Below are 19591 nucleotides of genomic sequence, written 5' to 3'. Positions count from 1 at the left end.
ACACAACTCTTACTGAATAACTGAATGAAGAAATACTCAGAACATCAAACACAGAGAAACACTACATTTTCAATGTGGTGGGATCCTGCAATCCTAGCTACTCAGAGGACTGAAGCGGGAGATTGACAGTTAAAAGCCTGGATAAATCAGCAAGACCTTATCTCTAAATTAAAAAAAAAAAGCAGCCGGGCGGACGCGGCGCACGCCTTTAATCCCAGCAGGCGGATCTCCGAGTTCAAGGCCAGCCTGGACTACAAGAGCTAGTTCCAGGACAGGCTCTAGAAACTACAGGGAAACCCTGTCTTGAAAAACCAAAGGAAAAAAAAAAAAAAAGCCAGGTGGTGGTGGTCGGTGGCACATACCTTTAATCCCAGCACTCAGGAGGCAGAGGTTTGAGGCCAGCTTGGTCTACAGAGTGAATTCCAGGACAGCCAGAACTACACAGAGAGACCCTGCCTTGAAAAACAAAAAAATCAAAAACAAATAAAACAAAACAAAAAATTAAAGAGCTTCCAAGAGGGCTCAGGGATTAAAGGTGCTTGCTGCTAATACTACTGACCCGAGTTCAATCCCCAGGACCCATATGGTGAGAGACCTGAATCCATCAAATTGTCTTCTGATCAATGAACCACAGCATGCCACTCTTACCCCTAAATAAATAAATATACTTTAGAAAATTGAAGTCTGGGGCATGTCTAAGCAATAGGGCATCTGTCTAAAATTTGCCAGTTAAGGGAACTGAAATGTGGCTCAGTGGTAGAGACTTTACCCACCATTTGTAAGACCCTGAAAAAACACACAAACGAGAGGAAAATCTGGGTTGGGTGTTCTGAAATAATTTGAAGCTCTTGACTAAAAATTTATTGATTCCTCTATGTGTCATTTCTCAGGATGCCATCCCCCAACCAGGGCCAGGGTCCTACTCATACTGGTGGGAGGGGTAGGTGTTGTGTCCGTCGTACTCATTGGTGGTAAGGCAGCGTAGCATGAAGTGGCCCAGGTCATGCTTAGATATCACCCTTGAGGGCCCTCGTCCATCCAGGGTCACTGTGTAGGCTCCAGTTAGCGGCTGATCCCCTGTGAGAGAAAGTCAGAGGGAATGAACCAGCCATCCTTTCCATTTTCAGCTTTCTTCTTTTAAATTAATTAATCAATTTGTTTATTTATTTATTCATTTATTCGTTTATTTATTTATTGTTTTTTCGAGACAGGGTTTTTCTGTGTAGCTTTGGAGTCCATCCTGGAACTCACTATGTAGACCAGGCTGGCCTCGAACTCAGAGATCCACTTGCCTCTGCCCCTGGATTATTGGGATTAAAGGCGTGTGGCACAATCACCTGGCTAAACTTTTTAATTTACTAAGTTTTGTGTATTATGTGTGTGTATGTGGGGGCTTTCCTATATTAGTTCATCAAATAACTTTTATTTTTATTTTTTATATTTATTTATTTATTTATTTATTTATTATGTATACAACATTCTGCCTCGATGTATGCCCGCACACCAGAGGAGGGCATCAGATCTCAGTACAGATGGTTGTGAGCCGCCATGTGGTTGCTGGGAATTGAACTCAGGACCTCTGGAAGAGCTGCCAGTGCTCTTAACCTCTGAGCCATCTCTCCAGCCCCCTAACTTTTATTTTTTTAAGACCAAGACTTGCTATGTAGACTGGCCTCAAACACGTAGTCTGGGATGGCAGGTGTGTACCACCACGCCTGGCATCTCTTTTTCAGCTACACTAGCGTGAGAAAGCACTGGGAGACTACATATAGCTGTTCTAGCAGAACATCTGCATTTCCCTCCACATGTGTCTGTGTGGAAGGTTTCCATGTCACTACAGCCCCTACCACCTTCTGAATGAGCAGAAATCCCCATGCAAGAGCCACTTTCTGAATCTTGACTTTCAGTATCAGGAAACAATAATAAATGATGGTGATTTTAGGGCTGGAGAGATGGCTCAGTACTTAAAAGCACTTACTGCTCTTTCAGAGGAATTGAATTTGTTTCCCAAAACCCATGTCAGGCATCTTATGACGGCCTGTAACTCTAGGACCAAAGGAATCCAACACCCTGGTCTCTGTGGGCTTCTGCACTCATGTGAACATAATGGCACACACACATATATGTAAAAATAATAAAAATAAATCTTAAAAAAAGAGAAAAATTATGGTGATATTTTAATATCTGTATTGCATGTCGTTTATTACAGAGAGACAACAGAACAGTAGAAGAGAAAGGAGATCAAATGAACCAGGCATAGGGGCTGGAGAGATGGCTCAGCAGCTAAGAGCACTGGTTTTTCTTCCAGAGGACCGGGATTTGATTCCCAGCACCCACATAGTGGCCCACAGCCTGCAACTCTAGTTCCATGGGATCCAAGCCCTCTTCTGGCCTCCTGAGGTACTGCATGTAGTCGGTACACAAACATAATGCATACAAACATCACACACATAAAATCAAATGAAAACAACAACAAACCACAACCCAGGTGTGGTGCTGAACACCTGTAATTCTGGCACTTGGGAGGCGGAGATTGGGGATCAGAAGTTCAAGGTCATCCTCAGCTAAACTGTAAATTCAAGGCCATCCCGGGCTACTTGAGGCAGAAGGTGAAACTAGGCAAGGAAGGACAGAAAATATATTTACTACTTTTCTTTCTTTCTGATTTGGATTTCTGGGACAAACCTCAATATCCAGGCTAGTTTAGTAGTAGTAATCCTCCTGCTCAGCTGCCAAAGTCTGGAATTACAGGCGAGGATCATTTATTTGATCCTCATTTGAAAAAATATTCTTAAAAAAAAATTCTATAGCTGGTTGGTGATGGCATATGCCTTTAATCCCAGTACTCAGAAGGCAGAGATGAGGCCAGCCTGGTCTACAGAGCAAGTTCCAAGACAGGCTCCAAAGCTACAGAGAAACTCTGTCTCAAACAGACAAACAAACAAAGAATTATGTGCATTGGTGTGAGAATGTCAGGTCCCATGGAATTGGAGTTAAAGACAGTTGTGAGGTGCCATGTAGGTGCAGGAATCGAACCCAGGTCCTCTGGAAGGGTAGCCAGTGCCCTTAACTGCTGAAAAAAAACATTTTTTCCAAAACATTTTTATTTACTTGTTTTGAGGAGGAGGTCACCTGTCACAGCTCATATGTGGCTATCAAAAGACAACCTTCAGGGGGCATTTCTTGTCTTCACCATGTGGGTCTCAGGGCTTGAACTCAGGTCCTTGGTCTTGGTGGCAGGAGCATTTACCCAGTGAACCCTCTTGCCAGCCTACACTGTTCTATGGGCATGCACCTGAATATGAACCCACTGTGCAGCTGGCAGTTTTAGAGGAGCCAGGGAGGGCCCAGCTAAGCTCTCAGGTGGCATACAAGGCTGGCGGTGCTATGGCCATAGAGTCCCCACCCTACTCACCTATGTGTGGGGGCATCACAGCCACGTATTTCAGGCCCGACTCCTGTAGCACCTTATGCATCCGGATATGGTCAGCAGTCACATCCTGTAGGCGTGGGGGCACCTTGGTTGGGTCCCATAGTAGGAAGGCTAGTGGAGGGGACACAGGGCAGGGTTAGCCAGGGCTAAACAGAATCATTAGGTGGCTTACTATTGCCTCTCAACTGCCAGAATGCAGGTCCCTTCAGTCACCTCTCTTATATCCATTCTAAGAAGTCAGTGGACCGGTTATTCTAAATCTGATGTCTTCTCAGCCAGCCACCTGTCCTTTGTAAGTTCTTCTCCTGTCCCCAGCCTGACAACCTGAGGCTGATGTCAGAATCCACGTGATAGGAGAAGAGAACTGACTCCCACCAAGTTGTCCTCTGACCTCCATATCCCCCCCATGATAAACAATAGCGAAAACAAATGTAAAAATTTGTACATGTGGTATATGCATGTGTGTGCACTGTGCATTAAGGACAAGGCGATGTTGGGTTCCTTCCTCACAAGTTCTCCCTCAGGGGCTGGAGAGATGGCTCAGAGGTTAAGAGCACTGACTGCTCTTCCAGAGGTCCTGAGTTCAATTCCCAGCAACCACATGGTGGCTCACAACCATCTGTAATGAGATCTGAAACCCTCTTCTGGCCTGCAGGCATGTAAGCAGACATAATAAATGAATAAATAATAAATATTTTTTTAAAAAAAAGAGTTCACTCTCTTCCCTCTTATTTTTTGAGACAGTCTTTCATTGAATCTGTAGCTCACCAGTTTGCCTAGACAACAGACCAGCGGTCCAAGGGATCTTTCTGTTTCTACCTCCCTAGAGCTAGGATTACAGGAATAAAGCTATATGTGGCTTTTTATTTGGGTGATGTTAGCATTAATTGCTATTAACTCCCTCTGGATTGCTGATGATTACTTCAGTCCTGAGAATAAAATTTAGGACTTTGTACATGCCAGACTGTGCTCTACCACTGGGCCATGCCCCTAACCCCTCACTGGGGGATTCTAGGCAGGGGCTCTACCACTGAGCCACACCCCAGCCCCTCACTGGGGGATTCTAGGCAGGGGCTCTACTACTGAGCCACACCCAGCCCCTCACTGGAGGATTCTAGGCAGGGGCTCTACCACTGAGCCACATCCTAGACTCCCAGTAACTTTTGTTTAGTGTCTGTCTCTCCGTAACTGCTAGGGCAGCAAGTTAGTGGACACCACCAGAGCTGTAGTGATATTCTCTGTGAGTGTCTCCAACTTCTTGGTTCCCATTTTCTTCCCCAGCATGTCTACTCCCAACCCTGACCCCTCTGCCGTGCCCTTTCTACCCTGGCTCTGCTCATCTGGGATGTCAGCTCAATCACTGATCTGTGTGTCACCTCACTTTTATCTGTGAACCACGTGGGTACAGAATCTGGGGCACACTGCTAGGTTCACAATCGATGGTACCTTGGGATAGCTTTAATACCATATTTCAGAGGACTGGGGGTTACTTGTTCGGTACTCACCCCCTTCCCAGTTCAGCCCCACTTCCATGACCCCACCACCCACCCGAGGTGCAGGCCACGACCTTGTCCACTCCATGCGCCTTCATGGCTGCCACAATGTTCCGGGTGCCCTCGGACATTACTGTGGTGGGACCTTAGAGGGGACAGAGAGTGGCTGTCACTGGCAGGTGGCGGCGGTGGTGGTGGCAGGGGTGGCAAGGGTGGGGCCGGGGGAGGGGGTGGTGCTGGAGGCCGAGGTGCAGGGAGGGGCCGAGGGCAAAGGGGAGGCTCAGTACTGAGGTCGTTGCCAGTGCCCAGCAGCACGATGACAGCATCCTGCCCAGCCACGGTCTTGTCCACATCGGCCGCCTGCCGAACATCTCCTACCACCACGTGGGCTGGCTGGGGCCCCTCTGCTGGAAGCCTGCTGGAGTCACGAACCAGCACCGTCACTTCATAACCTGTGGGCCAAGAGGAGCAGAAAGCAGGTCAGTGGGCTGGTGGATGATTAACTGTACAGGACCCTTCAGGGTGTAGGGATCCTCAAACTCATTTTCTTCCCGGGCTTCCCCATTTATTTATTTATTTATTTATTTATTTATTTATTTATTTATTTGGTTTTTCGAGACAGAGTTTCCCTGTAGTTTCTAGAGCCTGTCCTGGAACTAGCTCTTGTAGACCAGGCTGGCCTCGAACTCAGAGATCCACCTGCCTCTGCCTCCCGAGTGCTCGGATTAAAGGCGTGCGCCACCACTGCCCGGCCCGGGCTTCCCCATTTTTAGTGATATTCTGAGGTGATGGTCATCAAGTTGGCAAACTAGCAGTTGATATCTCACTAGCCCTTAAGACAGGGCAATGCTTTCTTTATTGCTGCCTCACAAACGACTTGAATGTAGGTCTCCATGAGACTACCCTTGGCTAGTCTTCCCCACCCTCCAGCAGGGAAATGGTTAACCCCTGGCATACCACCTGGCTCTGTCTTCCCCCATACATGCATGGTCATGGAAGTAAGGGAGGAACCAAATTCCCCAATTCCCCGGGACTAAATGAAGCTGGAATTAGTTCCCTCCCTTGGCCAAGGGTATCTCTAGTGCTCACTAGAGACTCTGAGGAGCCCCTGTGGTTTCAAAGGGCAGTGACTCAGCTACTCAGAAAGCTGAGGTATAAGGACAGAAAGTTCTGGGCAAATAGTAAGACTGTCTCAAAATAAAACAAGGAGAAAAAGGATTGAGGAGAGGCTGAAGTTTGGCTCAGTGGTAGAGCCCCTGCCCAGAATCCCACAGTGAGGGGCTGGGGTGTAGCTCAGTGGTAGAGCCCCTGCCTAGAATTCTCCTGAGTGTTTATATAGAACAAATGAGGTCTTGGGTACCATCTATTGCTTTGAAAAACAAAATACCGATGACAAATAATTAAAAGTCATCAAATAGATAAAAAGAACTACACTGATAACGGCCTGACGAGGAAAGCTCACCAGCCGTCGTCTGCAGCTGTCACAGGATTTGTCCCTTCCTCTGAAGATGATACATACAAAGGAAAAGAAGAGGTTCCATTCCTCTAGATAGCTGCCCATGTCAATTACAGAATAAGCGACGGGAGAGTTTTACACTCTGGGACATGGGTGAAGGTGCTTCTGGTGAATAACCTATGGGGCAAGTAGGGCGACTCTGGGGTGTAGCCGAGGCTAAATAGGTCCTTCACACCCACCCATATGCCTGCATCCCCTTTTAACGTTCATTTTATATTTATTGATTTATTTTTGAGACAGGGTATCATGTGCTCCAGACTGGCCTTGGACTGCTGGTCATCCTGTCCCCACCTCCCAAGAGCTAGGACTACAGGTGTGTGCTCTCAAGCTTGGGTGTATGTGGTGCTGGGGATGGAGGTCCAGGGCCTCTTGTGTGTTAGGTATGTGCTCTATCAATGGCTACAGCCACAGCTCACTTCTTAATTTTCATTTTGAATTGGGATCTCAATATGTTGCCCAAGCTGGCTTGAAATGTAAGGATCTGCTGCTTCAGCCTGCTGGGTTGATGGAATGACAGGCCTGGAGCAGCACACTAAGCCAGAAATAACATTTATAGAATCAACAGGCACTTTGTCCCAGACACCAAATGCTTTGCACATATTCACTCCTTGAATCCTTAAAGCTACCCTGGTTTCAGCTGGGCTGTAGTGGAACACGCCTTTAATCCCAGCACTACACAGAAAAAACTCCGACCCTGGGCTTGTAACATTCCCAGGATGACACTAATACTAGTCTCTCTCTCTCTCTCTCTCTCTCTCTCTCTCTCTCTCTCTCTCTCTCTCTCTCTCTCTCTCTCTCTCTCTTTGGTTTTTCGAGACAGGGTTTCTCTGTAGTTTTGGAGTCTGTCCTGGAACTAGCTCTTGTAGCCCAGGCTGGCCTCGAACTCATAGAGCTACACCTGCCTCTGCCTCCCAAATGCTGGGATTAAAGGCGTGCACCACCACCGCCACTAATACTAGTCTCTATGCATTTTTGCTGCTGTGTTTCCTTTCTATACTCCTCCCCCACTTTTTTCTCCCCCCTCTCTTTCAGCTTCCCTACCCTCAGTCTCATGTAGCCCAGGCTGACCTCAAACTCACTATGTAGCCAAGGATACCTTTAAATTTATGCAGTCTTGGGTTACATGAGTTCTTGTTCCAAATAAAAACAAAAACAATATTTTAAAACTGGTATAGAATATTGAATGCAAAAGCCTGAGGATCTCCACTTCACAACATACACAAAAATTAACTCAAGGGCCAGCGAGGCATCTCAGCCAGTAAAGGCGATAGCGCCAAGTATGAGAGGCAGCTCAGTCAGTAAAGGCGATAGAAAGCGCCAAGTCTGATCACCCGGGAACCACATGGCAGAAGGAAAGGACCAACTCCCTCAAGTGTGACCTCCACACTCATGCTGTGGGCACACATACACAGAATGTAAAAAGTTTTTCTTTTTTAAATTATTAACCCAAATGATCAAAGACATAAATAAACATAAGAGAAGATTATGAAATTATTGGAAGAAAATGGAAGAACGCATCTTGATGACTGCAGGTTAGAAGGTTTCTTAGCTATGACAGCAAAAGTATGAGCAAAAGCCAAAACAAACTAACTGGACTTCATCAAAATGGAAAACTGGATGTGGTGGCGCCTTTACTCTCAGCATTTGGAATTCAGTGCCCACCCTGGTCTACATACTGATATCTTGTTTCCAATAAACACGCACCCCCTTCTTAGGTGCTTCAAGGACGCTAACTTGAAGAAAATAAAGGGACAGAGCTGCAGGGATGGCTCATCGGAAGGCAGAGGCAGGTGGATCTTTGTGAGTTCGAGGCCAGCCTGGTCTATAGAGCAAGTTCCAGGACTGGCTCCATAGTTACAGAGAAACCCTGTCTGGAAAAACAAAAACAAATCAAATACATGAACAAACAAACAAACAAAAAGAGACGGGGTCTCGCTCTGATGTCCAGGCTGGAGTGCAGTGGTTGGTCACAGGCACAATCCCACTATTAAGCAGCAGGGGAGTTTTGACCTGCTCCATCTCCGACCTGGGCCGATTCACCCCTCCTTAGGCAACCTGGTGGTCCCCCACTCTCGGGACCATCACCATATTGATGCTGAGCTTAGTGTGGACACTGGATTGGCATACCGCATTACAGCCCAGAACTCCTGGACTCAAGCGATTCTCCTGTCTCAGCCTCCTGAGTAGCCTGGCGGGTAAGGTAGGTAGACTTCTACACAAGCGTGACTTCTATAACCAGAATCCATGTAAAAAGTCAGAAGTGAGGGGAGAGAACTGGGGTGGATTTGATCAGTAAACACTGAGATACTTGAAAGCAAAAGGCACATGGTGGAGCATACATGTAATCTCAGTGCTGGGAGGCAGAGTCAGGTGCATCTTCGGGCCCTGTTGGCCAGCCAGCTCAGTCTTTTCAGCTGTCCCAGGGAGAGACCCTGTCTCAAGAATGGAAGCAAAAAGAGAACCATAGTGAATGGCCCCTGAAGAATGATAGGCTTGCACGCAAATATGCATCCACCCCACACACTTGACCACATTCCCACACATGGAGTTAAAAATGAAAAGAATCCACACAGTGGTGGTACATGCCTTTAATTCCAGGGGAGGCAGAGGCAGGCAGAGGTCTGTGAGTTTGAGGCCAGCCTGGCTAACAGAGCAAGTTCCAGGACAGCCAAGGCTACACAGAGAAACCATGTGTTAGGGGTTCGGGGTGGGGGCAGGAAAAAGAAAGGAAGGAAAAAAAAAGCAGATGTGCATAGTAGCACACATCTGAAATCCCAGCACTCTGGAGACAAAGGCAGGTGGACCAGGAGTTCAAGGATGGCCTTTGCTACATAGCAAACCAAGGTCAGCTACATAAGATTATATCTTAAAAAAAAGTCAAACAGAAGAAGGGCTGGCGAGATGGCTCAGTGGATAAAGGCATTGAGAAACTTCCTGGGATGTCCAGGACCAACACGGGGGAAGGACAAAACTGACTCCTGGAAGTTCTCCTCTGACCTCCGAAAGTGGGCACACACAATTAACAAATAAAATGTAACATAAAAAAGAAAGAGAAAAACAAAGAGAGTATGGTGTATAGTACCACCACATGGGAGGCCAACCTGGTTCACACAGAATTCCATGCAGCCAAAGCTACAGGGCCACACAGACCCTGTTACCATACTACAAGTTTATAATCCCAGCAACCAGGAGGAAGAGACAGGAGGATCAGGCCAGTCTGAGCTACCTGAGACTCAGATTCAAAAAACCAAAGTCCACTGACCACACTATACAGTAAGATGCCATTTCACGCCTATCAAGGAGACATAAGGAAAAGTCTGGTGTCAGGGTTGGTGGGCCGGTGGGGAGCAACCCCACTCGTGCACTCATGAGGGTAACACTAAATGATGTGTTTGTTTTGGAGGACACCCTGGCAGTTCTTCAAAAGATTACACACACAGCCTAGCCATGTGACCCAGCAATTCTGCTATCAGATAACAGACTGAAGGAAATCCAAAACATGTTTTCATCCCAAATTTTTACACGTGTGGTCATTACTAGTAGTTTTCATATCACCTACCAACTGTTTAATGGATAAACCCATACGATTCAGCAGGGCCATTTGACAATCAAAACAAAGGCAATACTGATGCATGCTTTACCAGTTTGAGGAAGGGGAAAAATGTGTATACATGGCTAAGTGAAAGAGACCAAGTCACACTGGGTGTGGCATCCAGCATTGGAAGCTGAGGCAGAGCGATCAGCTCAAAGCCAGCCTGGGCTACGGAGTAAGACTTGTCTGAAAAAACACACAGACTAGGGTCTGGAGAGATGGCTCAGTGGTTAAGAGCACTGGCTGCTCTTAGGTAAGTGGACAAGAGTTCAGTTCTCTGCATCCGAGCACACAGCTGTAACTCCAGCTCCAGGGATCTGACACCGCTGGCCCCTGTAATCACTCACACAAATCACTACACACAGACACACACCTACATATAATTAAAGACACTAAAAAGAGCCGGGTGGTGGTGGCGCACGCCTTTAATCCCAGCGCTCAGGAGGCAGAGGCTGGTAAATGGATCTTTGTCAGTTCGAGGCCAGTCTGGTCTACAGAGCTACACAGAGAAACCTTGTCTTGAAAGAACAAAACAAAACAAAACAAAAGACCCAAACAAACAAACAAAAGCTAAAAAGAGCAGCATATGGCTGTACACACCTTTAATCCCAACACTCAGGAGGCAGAGGCAGGCAGAGTCTAGCCTGGACTACAGAGTGAGTTCCTGGTTAGCCAGAGCTACATAGTGAGACCTGATCTGAAACAAACAGACAACACCCACCTCAGAAAAAAACCAAAAAAAGGGAAAGGAATCTTATAAAGACACACACACACACATACAGAAGTATATAAAAATCTCTAACACACACACACACACACACACACACACAAATACAGACATAGGATCTCAGCCATAAAATCTTGGCACATGCAAGGCCCTGATTTGAATCCTACATAGAAAAACCAAAATAGGGGCTGGAAAGACAGCTCAGAGGTTAAGAGCATTAGCTGCTCTTGCGGAGGACCAGCGTTCAATTGCAGCACTCACGTGGCAGCTCACGGCTATCTGTAAGTCCAGCTCCAGGGGTTCTGACACCTTCCCACAGATACACATGCAAACAAAACAACTATGCATATAAAATAAAAATAAATAAATAATAAAAAAAACAAGAAATGGAGTGGAAATTAAAAAAAGAAGAAAAACCAAAACAAGACCAAAACTTCATAGAAACCAAGCTATACTAAAGCAAATGAATTCAAAGTTCCAGGCCTGAAAGAAGCAATGGTTGTTTCTATTGTTATTATCCTCTTATAGTTATTCTTAATTTTTTATTTTGAGACACGGCTTCATGGCCCAAACTGGGCCTTGAACTCACTGTAGAGGTAAGTAAGGCATGCTGTAAGTATGCCAGTCGGAACACATCTGGTAATCAGACAGCTCGAAACAATGAATGGACCCTAAGACTTTGAAATTTCCCCAAATATCTCATGCTGGCAGGAGGAGGAGCCTGGGGCCCTGTGCCAACCAGGAGAGGAAGAGATCCCACAGTTCTGACAACTGTTCAGGGCACCTTGGAGGATACAGGGGCCAATAGGATGATGCTGGCCATGACTGTATCTTGTCTGAACCTGCTTGCTTACAGAGATCTCTTTGCTTCTATTTAAACTTAAACCTTTTGTTAAGATCTTGAAAGAGGGACCTGAGTAGGGGGGAGTGTTACAGGATCTTCCCAACATGCCCACATTGAATACACCTCCTAATTCTGCTTTCAATATGAATTTTTCTCATTAATTGTCCTACTGAGGACAGGTGGCTGAGCCTGGCAGCTAGGCTCGGATGTATCAACGCCCATGGCAACTTGATACATTTTGATCTTTTGTAGCCAATTAAAAAACAGCCCAGAACTCTATGGCCCCTAGTTTGAGAAGTACTAGGTTGCAACAATTCTACATAGTAGCAATTATTATCATGCCTACTTTGTAGATCGGGAAACTGAGGCAAGTTTAGGTAACTAGCCATGACCACGAGTTAGAGATGGAGAAAGCCAGAGCTGAATTCAAGACTGGGCCATAATCTTGGGTGTGAGTTGAGATGGCCACGGAGTATTCACTTCCCACCAAGTACACCTGGGCCTCGGTCCACGCACCTTCGACACTGTAAGTCCCTCTGTAAGATGGCACTGCAAGAGCCATCTCTGTCTCCACTTATTTATTTATTTATTTTATTTGTGTGAGGGTGCGAAGTCAGAGGTCAGCTTTTCTGAGTTGGTTCTCTCCTTCCCCCATCTGGATTCTGGAAACTCAACTCATGTTGCTGGGTACCTTTACCCAGCAATCCATCTTTCCGGCTCACAACGATTTCGGTGTTGGTTATCCTTCCTCTCTCTCTCTTCCTTCCCTTTCTTTCCTCATTTCTTTCACAGATATTTAGGTCTCTAACTGGAGCTGACAAAGCATCTGGCCACACCACCGTGGAATGTGGCAGATCTGCCTGTCTGAATGTGCAGAATGAACCACAGTCCATGTTTGTCAGACTCTACGAAACGGCACGAAAGGAATGGAACACCCAAGTCACTCAAGCCCTTCCTAGCCACCTGTTTTCCTTGGTTGTGCTGGGATGAAGCACAGGCCTTGAGCGTGCTAGGCAATGGGCTCTACTACGCCTGGTCTCCAGGAGTATTCCAGGCAGGTGTAGCCTCAGATTCCTTCCTGACTTATTTTTCCTTCTTCCCTTAGGGGCCTTTCTGAGCCACTGGGAGAAACAGCTCTCCCCAAATTATTGTGTGCAGTTTCATCTGTGACCAGCAGGGAGAGCCAGTGGTAAACAGTGGTAATGGGGATTAAGTTGCCGGTTTTAACAGGATCATCCACAAATTCATGGTGACTCAGCACTCCCCAACTTCTCCAGTCCCTTCCTTGTTCCTCCTTAAAAATTACTTAACATCAGCTTGCTTTAGTTTCGTTGTTTTGAAGGCCTTAAACTTGCTGAGTAGCCAAAGATGGTTTTGAACTCAAGTTCCTTATCTCTGCCTCTCCAGTGCCAGAATCGCAGGTGCATACACTACAAACAGACACAAACTGGTTTTCACTGGGAGACCCAGGGGTCTCTCCTTTGCCATGAATTAAGATCCTTACTAAGTCCCTGGGGAGGATAGCCCCTGAAAAATGGAACTTCTAGAAAGAGCCTCAGCAAGAGGAGGGGCTGGGCTGGGAATGAGCAGAGACAGGGGTCCTGGTGGCCTCCACCCTTTTGGGGCGCTCTGATAGTCAATATCTTAAGAATCGCCAAGGCTAGCAAGGGTGCGGCCCTTTATCTGGAACTTTCAGGCCTGGTCTAGAAGTTCAAACTTCTAGACTGAGGAGCCAGGGGGATGCTGGGGGATCCTGACTCTCCCAGGACTGCTGTTGCTAGGTTGCCACTCTCTTATACTGTCATCTGGTGCACATTCCATGTTTGCAGTAGCTAGCTGCCTCAGCTTTTCGATTTTCTGTTCCAGTGATTAAGCTATGAGCCTGAGGACGTTGTGTGTGTGTGTGTGTGCGCGCGCGTTGTGTGTGCATGTGTGCTTAAGAGCACGAACCGGGTTCGAGTCCCAGCGCAGTCATGTACCAGCAAGTCATTCTCTCAGTTTTCTTATCTGTCAAGTGGTGGAATACTAGTTCCCATTCCAAGTGAAGGCCACCAGGATTTAACACGTGTAGGGAGATGGGCCTGGCTGGCTGGGCGCCAAGCTGGTGCTGGCTCAGAAAACCCTTTCTGGGTCTGCTAACTAGGACCACCACCACAGTCACAAATACATTTCACACGAGCCCCTGGCTTACATATAAGTGTCAGAGGAGTCCCCCGGGTTCCCATGGTTAATCCCTAAACCTTTGACTTACATAAAACTGAATCTCAGAGTCCTCCATTTCTGCCCCCGTGACCACCAGCTGGCCCCACAGGCTGGGCACTAACGGCCACAAGTGTTCTCTGCCCGGCCCCAGGACGACCTTTCCCAGCTCACGACTTCCCCACCCGCCCCGGTTCCTGCCTGCTTGCACCGCCTGCGCCAATGTGGTGAGCCCGGTCCTGCCGGTGGCACCGAAGATCGCGATCTTCTTGACAGTCATGCTGCGGGGTCCTGGGTCCGAAAGGCTGAGTGCTCCGAGGACGCGCGGGAACCCAATGGCTGCAAGGTAGCGCGCGGTCCGCCTTTCCCCTGGCAGAGGGATGGGGCGGGGCCCTCCGTTTTGGGTTCAAAGGGCGGGACTGAGTCGACCACGCCCCCTGCTGGGAAGAGCGCGAGTGGGCGGAACAGTAGTCAGATTGCATTTTTCAGACAGTCTTCTCCGATTGGCGCTTAGAAGCAGAGGCCACGCCTCCATCTAGGGAAGGAGCGGGCGGAGCTAGAGCAGTTTGTCACTCAGAGCTCAGCCTCCTAGAACCAGCCACCAATAGTGGGCGGGGCGGGATAGGGCGGGGCCTGCCGGGGAACCACGCCCGCCGCGCTCTCCTTGCTCACACCCCCTTTCACTACACCTGGGCTCAGGAGCGGTGTGTGCGCGGTGTGATTCTGTACCTGTGTTTGTGGGCGACGCCCTGTCCGATTCCTTGTGTTATAACGTGAATTGCGTATAGAGTCAATGGAGCGGTTATTTGGCGGCTGTGGGGTGATCATGTGAGGGGGCACTCAGTCTCTGGTACGATGTGAGTGTGAGGTCTGTGTGAGGTAAGCTGTAACGGAGTGTGGCACTTTCGGATTGGGACACCACATGTGTCCTGTATGGGTGTACGATAATACGGTCCCATTTATGTAGGACTGTGTATGACATTTATTGTGATCCTCTTTGTGCCTTGTTGAGGCTATGATATGTGGGTACGTAGCAACACAGGGCGTGTCTTCTGTGCCTTGGCAACTAGCATGACATTTCAAGTGTGTCAGATTGTAATTGTAAGCTTTGTGATGTGTGAGTGTAGACGCTCCGTGACACCTTGGGAGTGAGTGTGTGACGTGTGACTGTATGTGCCAACCACATTGGTGGTGGTGGCTGTATGTGAGTGTGTCACAGTGTGTGACCCCGCAGGGCATTTTACAGTGTGTAGATGACTGCATGTGACAGCATTGGTGGTGGTGACCTTAACTGAGTGTGTCATGATGTGACCCTGCAGGGCACTGTTTCATCCCGAACACTGTTCAGGTGACTTCATGTGACCCTTACCTTGTGGTGGCGGCTGTATCTGAGTTTATCAGAATGTCTGGCCCTGCAGGACACTAGACACTATATTGGTGATTACATTTGACACTATTGGTGGTGGCTATATCTGAGTGTGTCATAGTGAATGTCCCTGCAGGGCACATTCCAGAGAGGAAAACTCGGCAAATGACTATATGACAGTTCGAAGATTCGACCCTGCGTGACCCCACGCGAAAGTGACACCGTGAGAGTGTGCATGTGGAGAGGGTGTGTGTGACGTTGCCAGAGGCCCCGGTGTGTGAGAGTGGCTGTGTGGGAGTGTGTGACGCTGCCTCGAGCGCTCGCAAGCGCGGCTGTGCATCACACGCGTGGCCCGGTGTGTGACAGCGCGGGCGGCGTGGCGGCGTGCGGGAGGGGTCCCGGGGGCGCGCGGAGCGGCTGCGGCGCGTGGGGGAGGCGCGGCGACGGCGGCGCATGCGGATCTGGCCGAGCGGCGGGCCGGCGGGGCCGAACAGAGCCGGGCCGGGCCCGGCGGCGAACGCCCGCAGGGAGGGCGGTGCTGCACGGCGTGCATCGGGGACCGCATCGGCGGCCGGCGCCCAGGTGAGCGGCCGTGCGGAAGGCGGCCCTTCCCCAGCATCTCCCCACCTGGCCCAGCTTCATTCCCCTGCACCCTGGCGGGCCCGAGCCTACGGGTCTGTTTAGCCGGGTGGAGGCTTGGGATCCAGCTTGCAGCAAACCCCCTTACCCCTATCTTGTCCAGTCTCTGAGCCAGGCGTGGGTCACCCCAAGGCCTTGTCCTTCCTAGGCCCCCCTCCTCCGCATGGTTACTAGACTACAAGGGCAGAGAGGCGCGGCTTTGGAAGGGTTAAAGCATCGGGTCTCATCTCAGCGCCCCATGGCCTTTGCCAGGGCAGGCAGGACCCCTCTTTATATACACCGCTCCCCCCCCCCCACTTCCCAAAGGGCAGAGATGCTCCCTGAGCCCGGCAGAAAGCTCTCCAAGTGCTAAGCGCCTCCTCTGGCCCAAGTATCCTCCATTGGGGAAACAGTTGTGACCACCCATTAACTGGGAAGGAAATAAAAGCACGGAGAAACTGAATTCAAGCTACTAGGTTTCCACACAGCCGGAACAAAGCATCGAACCTGCCTCTTCTTGACCCTTGAACAGAACCCTGGACTTGCTAAGACCAAAGGGTGAAAACTCAGAGTTGGTTGGCCCTGCGGCTCAGTGGTGGAATACATGGAAGTGTGAGGCTCTGGGTGCAATTCCGGACACTCTGGGAGGAAGAACAGAATAATGAGAGATATACTGAGTGCTTGCTGTGTACCAGATACCGTGTTTGCCGAGTGAGCAGCTCGGCTCATCTTCAGACACCCTTCGGATTTCCACAGATGACTCAATGACAGGGCGGTTGACTCGGTGGAGGTTACTCTGGTAGTCTCTAGGTAGCCATGTGGTCTCTTACAGGTCTCTATGGGAGAAGGGAAAAAGAGCAGTGGGTTGTAGAGAGGCCACTGAAAGGAATAATCTATCGTTGGCCGCAACTTACAACCCACATAGCATTTTAAACTCTCCGGAGTTTGCAGCTGTTTGTGTCTTTTAAAAAGAAGGGTACTATTCTATTTTTATAGTCTTAGAACCAGACCTGGGGTGTGTATGTGGAGGTTGTGTTGGAGATACACTTGGCGTCACTTACCCTGTCAAATAGGTATTTATAATGTATCAGGATTCTAGAGGCAAGCAACGCATCAGCCAGCTATTGCTACTGGAATGCTGTGTAACAAATCACCCCACCCCCTACTCACTGTCTTGGATTTTTGTTTGTTTGTTTGTTTTTTGAGACAGAGTTTCTCTGTAGCTTTGGAGCCTGTCCTGGAACTGTATCTGTAGACGAGATAGCCTTGAACTCATAGAGATCATCCTGTCTCTGCCTCCTGAGTGCTGGGATTGAAAGTGTGTGCCACCACTGCCTGGCCCAACTCACTGTCTTGAAACACTAAACATTTATTTAGCTGTCAAGTCAAGAGTTTAATAATTTAGGTTAGACCTGATAGTCCAGTTCTTCAGGCCTCAAGTTTTAGGGGTGTCACAGTGATCATCATTGGCTGTAGCTGGCTTTGTCTGGAGAGCCTGTGGCCCCGGACCTACTCTAGTCTAAGATCACAGCCCAAGCAGCCTGGTTGCTGTGTCTAAAGGGCTCCGGACTGGCCAGCTAGTAAGTACTTCCCAGTCAACTCTGCCGGTCAAAGCAAGTCATGCGCTAGAAGCCAGGGTCTAAGGGAAGGATGTCTTCCCCCAGAACCCATAGACCTTTCCTCGCCCGGAAGTTGGAGAACACAGTTACACAACAAAGGGTGGTGACTACAGGGGTGAACATTTGGGAACATTAATCCACTCAGTTTGAGACCCAGCAGCTGACTTAGCTGTGTAACTCAGGCAAGTGAGAGAATGCCTTCATGCCTCAGTGTTCTCCTCTGTAAAATGGGCCTGATCACTAAGGAATTAATCATATGAAAGTACATAAAGTCCTGAGCAAGGCCAGGCCTCATATGTGCTACTCTCACCGTCCCTGCTGTGTGGTGGAGTTCTGAGAAGAAAAGTGTTAGAGCTCTCCAAAGAAAACAACGCTGCCGAGCTGTAGTAGCACGGGCTCTGGCTCGTTCCTGCTCTCTCTGAAGTGGCCAGGCTCAATGTTGTTCTTGTGCTGACTTTTTTTTAAGGCTGTGGTGGTGCATGCCTTTGAACCCAGCACTTGGGAGGCTGGGATCTCTGTGTGTTTGAAGCTAACCTGGTCTACAGAATGAGTTTCAGGACAGTCAGGGTTACAGAGAGAAACCCTGTCTTGAGGGAAAAAAATTATTCATCATTTAGTAGTAGTGTTTAAGGATTTATTGTTTACTTTCTTTATATTAAGTGTGTTTGCTTGCTTGAGTTTACGTGAACCATGTGTAGGCAGGAGCTGATGGAGTCCCAGATTCCCCTGGAACTGCAGTTACTAGCAGTTGTGAGCCACCATGTGGGTGCTGGGACTGAACCTGGGTCCTCTGCAAAAGCAATGTGTGTTCTTAACCACTGAACCATCTCTCCAGCCTGCCTGTCTTGCAGCCCAGATGGGTCTTAAACTGCTGTGTAGCTGAGTGTAAGCCCTTTCTATACTCCTTTTCCTCCTGCCTCAACATCCCAAGTGCTGTGCTGGGATGACAGACATCGTCCGAGCAGGCCCATCTTGGGTACATGTGTGCGTGCGTGCTTGTGTGTGTGTGTGTGTGTATGTGTGTTTGCATGTTTCTGTATATGCATCAGCATTTTTTGTTTTTGTTTTTGAGCCATGGTATCTCTGTGCAGCCATAGAACACGCTCTGTAGACCAGGCTAGCTTCGAACTCGCAGAGATTCACCTGCCTCAGCCTCTTGGGTGCTGGGATTAAAGGAGTGCACCACTACCACTCAGCTCTTATTTGATTATTTATTTATTTATTATGTGCATTGGTGTTTTGCCTGTATATACTCTGCGTGAGGGTGTTGGATCCCCTAGAACAGCAGTTACAGACAGACAGTTGTGAGCCACCATGTGGGTGCTGGGAATTGAACCTGGGTCCTCTGGAAGAGCAGCCATGTTTTTAACTGCTGAGCCATTTCTCCAGCCCCTCTTTTTTATCTTTTGAAGATAGGGTCTCTCACTGAACCAGACCTCACTGCTTGGCTAGAATGGCTGGCCAGTGAGCTCTGAGGACCCAGGTGTTTCTGCCCCATTCATTACTAGCTAGGGTTAGAGATGTACACACACACCTATGCCCTGTTTCTTACATGGGTGCCAGGGATCTGAACTCAGGGCCTCATGTTTATGTTGCAGGCATCATAGTCCCAGGTGATGGTGATGATGATGATGATGATGGTGGTGGTGATGATGAAAACTGAGACTAGGTCTCACTTTGCAATTCTTGTTAGTCTGAAACTTACTATGTAGGTCAGGCTGGCCTTAGAACTCATAGAGATCCACCTGTCTCTGCTTTCTGAGTAGCTGGAATTAGAGACGTGTGCCACCATGCCTGGCCTGGTTTATTATTATTATTTGATTGTGTGTGTGTGTTTAGATAATCAAGTGTTCAGATGCCTTTGAAGGCTGGAGATCAACTTGGGTGTCATTCCTCAGGTGATGTACATCTTGCTTTTGAGACAGGTCCTTTGCTTGGCTGGAAGCTCACAGATGAGGCTGGCAGGCCAGCGAGCCCCAGGCATCTGCTTGTCTCCACTCCCCTAGTGCTGGGATTACAAGCATGCACCACTATATGTCTGGCTTGTTACATGGGTTCTGGGGGTTGAATTCAGGTCAACACATCAGGAGATGTCTCTCTAGCCAATATTATTTGGCTCTTTGAGACAAAATGTAGCTATGTAGCCCAGGTTAGCCTGGAATTCCCAATCTTCCTGCCTCAACC

General features: G+C 48.5%; 1 protein-coding gene across 1 annotated transcript; it reads right to left on the bottom strand.

Moving 5' to 3' along the window:
- Positions 1–814: 814 nt before the first annotated feature.
- Positions 815–14187, bottom strand: Blvrb (biliverdin reductase B). Its single transcript, XM_038340315.2, has 5 exons — positions 14006–14187; positions 5214–5378; positions 4982–5071; positions 3416–3544; positions 815–1077 (listed from the first exon to the last, which is right to left on the bottom strand). Exons 1-5 carry the CDS (start codon positions 14082–14084, stop codon positions 920–922), a joined length of 621 nt encoding a protein of 206 aa, XP_038196243.1. The 5' UTR covers positions 14085–14187; the 3' UTR covers positions 815–919.
- Positions 14188–19591: the final 5404 nt, after the last annotated feature.

This window comes from Arvicola amphibius, chromosome 8 (assembly GCF_903992535.2).
Source record: "Arvicola amphibius chromosome 8, mArvAmp1.2, whole genome shotgun sequence".
In the NCBI taxonomy this organism is placed as follows: domain Eukaryota; kingdom Metazoa; phylum Chordata; class Mammalia; order Rodentia; family Cricetidae; genus Arvicola; species Arvicola amphibius.
This window is presented reverse-complemented; position numbering and strand designations above follow the sequence as displayed.

Excerpts from the sequence above, each read along its gene's own strand:
- Blvrb (XM_038340315.2), bottom strand. The coding sequence starts at position 14,084 with ATGACTGTCAAGAAGATCGCGATCTTCGGTGCCACCGGCAGGACCGGG. Across the intron at positions 5,379-14,005 it reads GGCGCAGGCGGTGCAAGCAG|GTTATGAAGTGACGGTGCTG; the intron begins GCAGGAACCGGG and ends CTTGGCCCACAG. Across the intron at positions 3,545-4,981 it reads GGTCGTGGCCTGCACCTCGG|CCTTCCTACTATGGGACCCA; the intron begins GTGGGTGGTGGG and ends CCCCTCCACTAG.